This window comes from Crassostrea angulata, chromosome 3, assembly GCF_025612915.1.
Source record: "Crassostrea angulata isolate pt1a10 chromosome 3, ASM2561291v2, whole genome shotgun sequence".
NCBI lineage: Eukaryota > Metazoa > Mollusca > Bivalvia > Ostreida > Ostreidae > Magallana > Magallana angulata.
In genome coordinates, this window is record NC_069113.1 from 55,889,927 (window position 1) to 55,899,231 (window position 9,305).

At 31.9% G+C, this 9,305-nt stretch overlaps 1 protein-coding gene across 1 annotated transcript; it reads left to right on the forward strand.

The window, feature by feature from the left end:
- LOC128177187 (uncharacterized) lies at positions 1-2,297 on the forward strand. The gene is made up of 2 exons (XM_052843779.1): positions 1-188; positions 254-2,297. The coding sequence occupies exons 1-2, from the start codon at positions 163-165 to the stop codon at positions 2,265-2,267; spliced, it is 2,040 nt and encodes a 679-aa protein (XP_052699739.1). The 5' UTR covers positions 1-162; the 3' UTR covers positions 2,268-2,297.
- The last annotated feature ends 7,008 nt before the right edge of the window (positions 2,298-9,305 follow it).

A 9,305-nucleotide genomic window follows, 5' to 3' on the forward strand; every position in this document is an offset into this window, starting at 1 on the left:
TTACCGTGTTCAGTCGATTGCTTGATAATATAATTCATGAATTTACTCGTTAGATCTTCATTTCTAAGCGCTTACTTCAAAGCCATTTTAAGCAGGTAAATTGAAATTAGAACGGCTGGGAATTCCAAAGTCTATTTAAATCTCCGTACTACGTCGTGAAAAATGGACACCAATAGAACACCAAAAGCGTAAGTGCATTTGTATTTCTTTTCTATGGTTAAAACGTTCATTTTATTCAACAGTTTTTTTGCAGTGAAGAAGCCATGAAGAATATGTCCAGGGCATTGTATGCGGGAATGTGTCTCAAAATAGGTACAGCTCAACAGATTGGATTTAGAAGAGAAATAGCAGACACTGACGAGTTGTTGACAAACCAAGCAGATAGGAGTACTGCAATGAAAAAGGTGGAGAGTGGAAGTCACAAAGAAGGCTTCAGACTAGATGAATCAGACATAGACTTTATGATCTTGCTAACTGAACACAGGGTGGTATGGCACTCGTCTCAGTTTCACTTTTCCGACACGCTCGATCTGGCACTCATTCTCTGTGACAGTTCTGGGAGTCCGCCGGGATATACTCTACTTCGGTTACCATTTGAAGTAGCAAGCGATGTTGTGTTGTCGGCATGTATAAGGGTAAATGGACACCTTTACATATCAAGTTCCAAATGCAGAGAGGCAATGCGACCTTTATCCTTACTAGGTTCAACAATTCATGGGCCTTGTAGCAATGGAATATTGGCTGGTTTAGAGTACGATCAAGCCTTTTGTTTTGTCAGTGATTTTTGGCCTCCTTTCGCTTCTTCATGGAAAGACAGGTGTCATTCATGGCCATGTCCTAATGTTGTCAATGACATCATTAGAAATGGATGCCACTTTGCAGCAATTGGACACAAACTAGGAAATCTTGCAGACCATGAATGGAGAATTTCTTTCTCTCAAGCGGAACACAAACTTGTATATTCAATGAATCATGCTCAATTCATAACTTATGGAATGTTGAAACTGCTTCTTAACGAAATCATAAACAATGAACTAGATGAAGAAGATCAACAATTGTGTTCTTACCATATGAAAACAGCCGTTTTCTGGGCCATTCAACAAAACACACTTCTTCATTGGTGTCCAGAAAATCTCCTTGCTGGTTTTTGGGTTTGTTTTAAACTCCTCCTCAAGTGGGTATATGAAGGGGTCTGTCCTAACTTTTTTATTCCACAGAACAACTTGTTTTTTGGCAAAGTATGTGGACAGCCACAGAAGAATTTATTTGTTTTCTTATACAAAATGTATGAACATGGCATTGATTTTCTGATACAAAGTCCCTCCATCGGTTCTTACATTATTGACGTCCTTTGTAATCCCAGACTGTGCATTACTACAGACGAACACAGTCTGATGTCTGAGGCTAAAGTTGATGATGATTTTTTTAGTGAAATGTTTAAGAATGATACACTTTATATGTCAAACTTACACGATTGTATCAAATTTTTGGTCATGGTAGAAAAGTTGGTAGAATTTCCACTGACAGACTGCCAAGTTGTCATGTTACAGAAACATACAGCCTCTGTTCTACAGAAAACTGCTTCCATATTACCAACCTATTCCGATAGTATACTTTCCAACAAAGAAATGTATGTTGCTGAGAAGTTATCGGGCCGTCTGTTGAAATTAGCCGCCCAGTTTGGTTTTGTTTCTGACATACTGTACATTGCCTTGTTTTATTACAAATCACGTAGATATAGGAACGCTTCACATGTGTTAGAATTGGCAAAGGTCAAGTTAGTACAACCATATCTGATGTATAATGAACAAGTAGACGGGGAGATGTATACCGAGGCTGTAGGGGGACAACCCTGGTCTATTAAGATGAGGAAAGCTGTAGCACGGGATATAATTCTCTACAATGATATATGTTATGTTAAGGAATTAGAACCAGAACACCAGTTTTTAAGCCACAGCCTTAGAGATGCAATGTTTGTCCCGCCCTTTATAGTATTTCATATGTTAGAGTTTTTATGCTGTCGACAAACTGACACAATGAAGGCACAAACTGCACTAGAAGACCTACAATTCCTAGTCCACCATGATGAGAATGAGTTCATACCTATCCCTCTTAGAGACATCTCCTGGGAGATCCTGGGGATCTGTCAACAGATGGCAGGGAACCTCCAGGCAGCTCGATACTCATACCAAGAGTCACTCGGACAAGATCCACTCCATGAAATACAGACTGTTACTCGACAGAGAATCCAAGAATTACACATGTAAAGATCATATGGTTGGTAAATCTCGCGAATAATATCAAACATTTGTGACAATTTTTGTTTCTGTAAATATTAATCCGTCAACGATTTTTTCTGCTTTGATTTTTAGACTATCAAACATATCGTCCAGTGGAACTTTTTCTGCTCTTTTAAACTCTTATCATGTTTCCTTTTGATCTATGAAACCATGTTGTAACAAGTTAAGTGTCTTTGCATCAAAAAAATATTCTGGTTTGATGTGAAATTATCGATATCTTTTCTTCATTTTTGATCATTGCATATGCGAGAAAGAACGACAAATCTTCATTGATATCATAGATTAATGAGTGAGGAGGGTGGGGTTTTTTTTTGCGTATTATTAAAGTATTTTGTGTCGAAATATTGCATATTTTAATACCAAAATGAATGTCTGCAAAATAATGAATTAATTATAGTTTATTTAGCTCATATATACATTTTTTTTCAAATGATAATATCAATGAATTAAAATCCAAACGAATTGTTTTTTGTTAAATTATTTGTTGTGGACAAATAAAGAAAAAAAACTGTTGCTTATTTTCTCAAATTATGAAAACATTTATCCTTGTTTACACATGAAGTTCTAAAGAGGAATGTATTTGTAATGAACACACATCTGCTTTTTACAGGAAAGTGTACCGTGCTTAATGGGATATATCACAGGTTCTTTTTTACTATATTTCATATCCGTGAATTGGGGAAAAAATTCAAACAAGTGTTTCATCCAGGAAGTTATTTTTATAACACTGTTTACTTTTGAAATGTGTGAAGTTATTTGAACCACAATGTGTAAAATCCCTTTGAGGATAAAGTAATTTGCATGTTAAACATTATTTTTATATTGTAATTTGTGTATGCAATTTATATCTAAAAATCTATAGTCTCTTGTATGGGGACTCCAAAATCAAAATAGACAAGATATATTCCTCTCAAAGGAGAAATAACAGTATAAAATCACAAAAAGGTAAAACAGTATTGGGATGTCTTTAAATATTTAATGAATTTAATGCCATTATGCTACAATTATTTTTTTTAATGACTTACATTGTAAGAACACATATTTAGTAAATTCCTTTTATTTAAACTCGTTAATTGAATAGCTAAAAAGTGATATGAAACGTTTGACAAAACTAATTGACTAATTCGTCGATCATTTGATGGATTCAAAATGATGACGGTTCTTACCAAATATATTTTTTCGAACATTCCACATAACATGTCTGGAATTCGGGTGATAGATTGATGATGGGCCTTAGCAAAAGTAATCACAACAAAGTAAAAGAACCCCCAGTCTAAACAAAAACTGCTTCAATGTATGATCAAGGAACAACATTTTAAGTAATAAAATGTATTGAAATTCCAGAAATAAAACTTTCTACATGAAATTTCTATTTGGGTCAATGGGTTTCATAATGTGATTAACACTAGTGATTATGGTTTCATAACTACTATTAACTTATGATATTTGGCTTTGCATTCTTTTTAAGCGTTTTTTTTTTTTTTTTTTTTTTTGCAAAGAGCTGCTTCTGTTAAAACAAATTCATTGGTAAATGTCATTCATATCTGTATTAGAATAGGCACATTCAGAAAACTTCTAATTCAAATCCACTCTAACTTGTTGCAAAAATTATTTTACGCCAAATATCATGGACGGTAAATTAAGACACGTTTTCAATATTATCTCTGCAGTTATCTCAGTTTTGTAGCACTATATGAGAAACATATGTTATTTTGCAGAATTATTGTTATATATATATAAGGCGAAACACAAACTTTTATGAAACGGAATGGTCATAGATGGACATTATAAATTATCTTAATCACCAACATTGAAAAGAAAATTTTGACTTTGGACATACAGCGCTACCAAACATCCATTGCTTTTTGTTGATACAACACAGTATTTATACTAACAGTTTTGTGATGGTAAATTTCACCAATATTTGAAAACAGACAAAACGATCTGTAGTTTCAAAGTTTCCGATCATTACAATAAATCTAAAAAAAATTGAAATTACTGTTTTCTGGACACAAACTCACATGGACGGAAAAACGCGGACTGTTTGGAAGAAAATGACGGTTACAACTTACAATTTAAGTGCGACAAAATATATATATATATATATATATATATATATATATATATATATATATATATATATATATATATATATATATATATATATATATATATATATATATATATGTGTGTGTGTGTGTGTGTGTGTGTGTGTGTGTGTGTGTGTGTGTGTGTGTGTGTTTGAATCAGTGTTCTTTTAAATATGACATAGGTAATAGTCAGAAGTAGTATTCATTCAATCATCTGTTTGTTTTTACATGGTATGTACATCCATTTCTGTATCTTACACGTAGCATAAGAATTCATATGCAAAAATCCGATGATTAACATAAATAGAACAAAACATATAAACATGTATATGTTTTGTTTAGTGATACACACATGCGAGAGTAGAAACGTCCCACTCTTTTGGAGACCAAAGAAAACTAGAGAAATAACTGAGCGTCCCTCTCTTTTTTGCTTTACGGTATTTTTCAATATGTAGCAAACCGTAGCATGTACTAAGTCTCACAAGAGGTCATTCAAATTTTCAGATCAATATACAGTAAAACACGCTTATAACGAAGTCCCAGGTACGGCAATTTAACTTCGTTATAAGCGAAATTCGTCATATCCGTCAAGTTTACAACATGAAATAGAGACTTGGGGAATGAAATTCACTTCGCTGTAAGCGTCAATTCATTATAAGCGTGTTCGCTATAACCGTGTTTTACTGCAGGTAAACTAAAAAGACATTCTGGGATCATTTACTAGATCTTGACCTTAACAGGAGTATATTATTCTAGTTTAGTTTCCATAAACTGTATAATAGTCGTTTTTGCATGGCTTAGTATTATGTTTTACAATTTTTGAGAAAAGCGTTGGTAATTCATTTTCTTTGCTAAGTCTTGTTCACTTATAAATACTCTATACCACTTTTAAAAAGTAAACGATCAAGTCTTTATTTCAATCAAAGAAGTAGCATTTACTAGGTAAAATATTTATTCAAAAGTGATTTCGTGGTGTCAGTGAATGTGTTTTTCGTTATTTTGTAATTATTCTATTCGGGATCGAATGAAATTGAATTGAAATTACTTTATATTTGAAAATTTTAAATACATGTGTTTCGTTCATGTCTTATTTTGCAACCTCATTGCCAAAAGCACCTTATCACCTTGATACTTTAAAAAAATAATAATTGTAACTTTTTAAAATAGTGTAAAAGCGCTATCAATGCGATTAAAGTTTTTATTTCAAATTTATTTCAATTTGTACTTTTGGCTTGAAATATTTTTATTTCAAAATAATGGCTCTTATTGGGATGGCCTCAACGTAGCAATAGTTGTGCAACGTTATACAACTTATACCGGCTAACAATCCCATAAATAGATTCGAGAAAAAAATTTAAATCATGTATTTAAATCATGAAACTAATTGATAAGGCTACATTATCAAATTCTTTTTCCATTTTGTTAGAAATTGTTTTTGTTTTATGTTTTCTTTGAAATTTTTCAATTAAAAAAACTCATTTTATTCAAAATAAAGATTGAAATTATTAAATAAAATCTTCAATAATGCCATTCAATTTCCATTTGTTTCCATTTTGGTCCATTTGGGTTCATTTGGTCCATTAGGGTCATTTTACGTTCCATTTGGGTCCATTTTGGTAAATCGACGCACCGTAGTTTTCGTAAATGTTGAAGAATAACCTTTCAGGTCGATAAATGTTGTTTTAAAATATAAAAGCCGAAGCGTTAGTCGAGGCTTTTATATTTCAAACAACATTTCGAGACCGAGGAGGTTATCCTGCAACATTCACGATAACAAGAACTTTATTTCTATTCTACTAATATCCCAGTATTTCTACAGATCGTTTCTCCTATAGAATGACGATCTATGTCATTTTGATGGCTGTTCCGTGTAACCCCAACGGTTTTGTAAGTAATGTTTACATGTGTATCGATCAAAGGAATCGCATGCAGACGACATAATTTTTTTTTTTGATTTTTAATACTCATCACTTATTTATAAAATATCTTTGAATCATATTCCTAATATTTTAAGGGCAATTTAATACGATTATACCACTACATTATATATATTTTATGTAAAATCACGAAGTGAAAATGTGCTAGTGAGGTCCTAGGAACAGCTGCATAGATCTTTTAAAAAAATAAACACTTGAGGCAATACACGTCGTTTTGACTGGAACTGACACGTGAAATTTTCATTGGCAGTATTTATCAACGAAATTAAGGTATTCATAAAAATATAGTTGATACGTAATACATTTTAGAGATTACGATATGACAAAATTAAATCTCAACGAAATTAATTTGGTTCAAAAACAACAAAATTTTAACCAAACGAATACTTGTATATGTGCTTCTTCAGAATTACACGTGCGTATATAATGCGCGTATGGATTGGATGGCCGTAGAATTAAGACATTCAGTATTATAAAATAAATAGTACCTGTTTGGGAGGGTAACAGTTAAACAAAGATAGGCACAGTCAATGAGCTATGCCATTGCCGACGCAAAGCTCACTCTAAATTCACAATTCTAAATTGAGACCATGCTCCAGCACAATTCCAGTTTTCCTATTGATTATTATAATTGATTAAGAAAATTAAATCAATGTTTAGAAATCTGCTTTTAAAAGATAAGCTGGTCTACAGTAGTACAGTATTCCCAGAATCCAACGGCTCATTTTGGGGTCCTTATATTACACACGCGCAGTGTAGTGTAACGCCCATTCTCAGCTTCAACCTGGAAAATATTCAATCCCTACCCCTCCCACCCTATCTTGAAAGGTTTTTATATTCCATATTCATCGTGTTTCTGTCTCCTTTTTGTGTATTTTAAATTCGTAATTCCTAGTAGTACACTGTACTTTCATCACATCCATAGATTAGCGTCATGGCTTTACAACGACACAAGTGGCGTGCAGCTGTCATCAATCTAACGGATTTTGCTTAAGCCTGCCCGGACTCTGTTTACTTCCAGGTTCTTGGTCAACTTTTAATTGACACTTTGTTTTATTTAGACATTGATTGACATGAGTCATTGAATACACCGAGTAATTGAACAATTCTATTGATACATTGCAGTTGGTTAATCGTCATAACTGAATACATTGAGTAATCAATGATATTGATACATGTACATTGATTGTTATACTGACACATTCACTAAAGCAAAACATTGATTATATTTTATTGATTTGTATATTATTTGATTGAATTATTGACTGAGTGATTGAATTGATTGATTGATTTATCTTGGTTGAATGATTCTTTTTTCATTGAAGATCTAACATCGTAACTACCCAAAAGTCGATGTTGATCATTTAACGTACTTTATTGCTATATTTCCATACAGTCGAATAGTTTATGAATGTACTGATGGATTAAAATAAAGCCTAGACAGAGACTACCAACACGCTGTTGTTGAACTATTATATTTAAATAACAGGCAATCGCAACTTCTCAGGCCTTTCCGGCAGTCTCGGAAAAATACCTCGAATGTATTAACATTACCGGATGTTAGAATTTTATACAAAATGGAGTCGCTTTCCAAAAAGTAAGTAACGGCTAGACGGTCTTGAATGTCGCTTCTGGGGTATATTTTAGTGAATATCATTGACTTTAATGAAGTCTGACATCTTTACAGATCGTAAAATGTGTAGTATTTATATCAAGTTTTATAAAATGGGGGTGTCATGGACGCCTATATACTGTAGAAGCAGAAATATTCGTTGAGGATTTAATTTTGTTATTTTCGTTGGCAATATAAATCAACGAAATTAAATCCATGACGAATTTTTAACCCTGGTATTAATGAATACAAAAATATTACGATATGACGAAATTAAATGCCAACGAAATCTTGTTTGGTTAAAAAACAACGAAATTTTGACCCAACGAAAATATATGTAGGTATTACATTTGAGGTGTTTCTCCGAGCTTGCCGGAAAGCCCCGAGAAGTTGCGGTTGGGATACAATGATATCCGAAAATCTAGCAAACAAATCATATTGCAACATGAGTTATTTGCTGAAAATCATATAACTTTCAGTAAATTGATTAAAAAATGTTTGTTAAAATGAATTTCTGGTCATTAATGCGTAACGATCACGTTAAGTACACAATAAATACATACTCTGATATTCTTTATCATTGTGTTATTTCTGAGGGTGTACCAAAATGAAAATAATCTACCAAATTTAAGGAAATTTCAAATTTTTTATCATTTAAAATAGTTTTCATTTTTGTCTAAATAATTTTAGAATAATAAATAATTTTAGGTTGAAGTGTATGGTCAATGCAATTTTTATTAAGAAACTTCAAACAAATCTCCTGGTGAATATATACACTAACTCTCTTCATAAAAATATGAAATACAACGAATCATTTACTTCAGATACCTTTTTTTTAATTTCTTTTTTCCGTCAATTTAGGGTGCAAAACGAATGGTATCATATTTTATGATATATATATATATATATATATATATATATATATATATATATATATATATATATATATATATATATATATATATATATATATATATATATATATATATAATATGTATTATGTATGTAATCAACTATTTGACTGACTATTTGCTTGATTTCAGTTTTATTATTTTTAACTGATTTAGAATGATTCAAAGTTGTTCAATATCTTTATTTACCCATTAAAAACCTTAAAAAAGAGAAGCATACATCCCGGAACTCTATTTAAATATGAAAAAGGTGTTGTCCCTGACCATGTTGGAACGCCATCTACTTATCCGTGAAACTATTTCTTATATTAAAAAAATTCAACTGATTTGTTTATTGGTTAGAGCCAGTTTCATGAACATTTTATTTTTGAAATCCTCTGTGATTAACATGTACATGATACGCTAACATTTTTATACAATTGCAAGTAGATTTCAATTATATGAAATGACTTATA

What these genes read in the sequence shown, in the direction of transcription:
- LOC128177187 (XM_052843779.1), top strand. Translation starts at nt 163, where the DNA reads ATGGACACCAATAGAACACCAAAAGC. An exon ending in ACCAATAGAACACCAAAAGC is followed by an intron (nt 189 to 253) that starts GTAAGTGCATTT and finishes GTTTTTTTGCAG; the next exon opens with TGAAGAAGCCATGAAGAATA.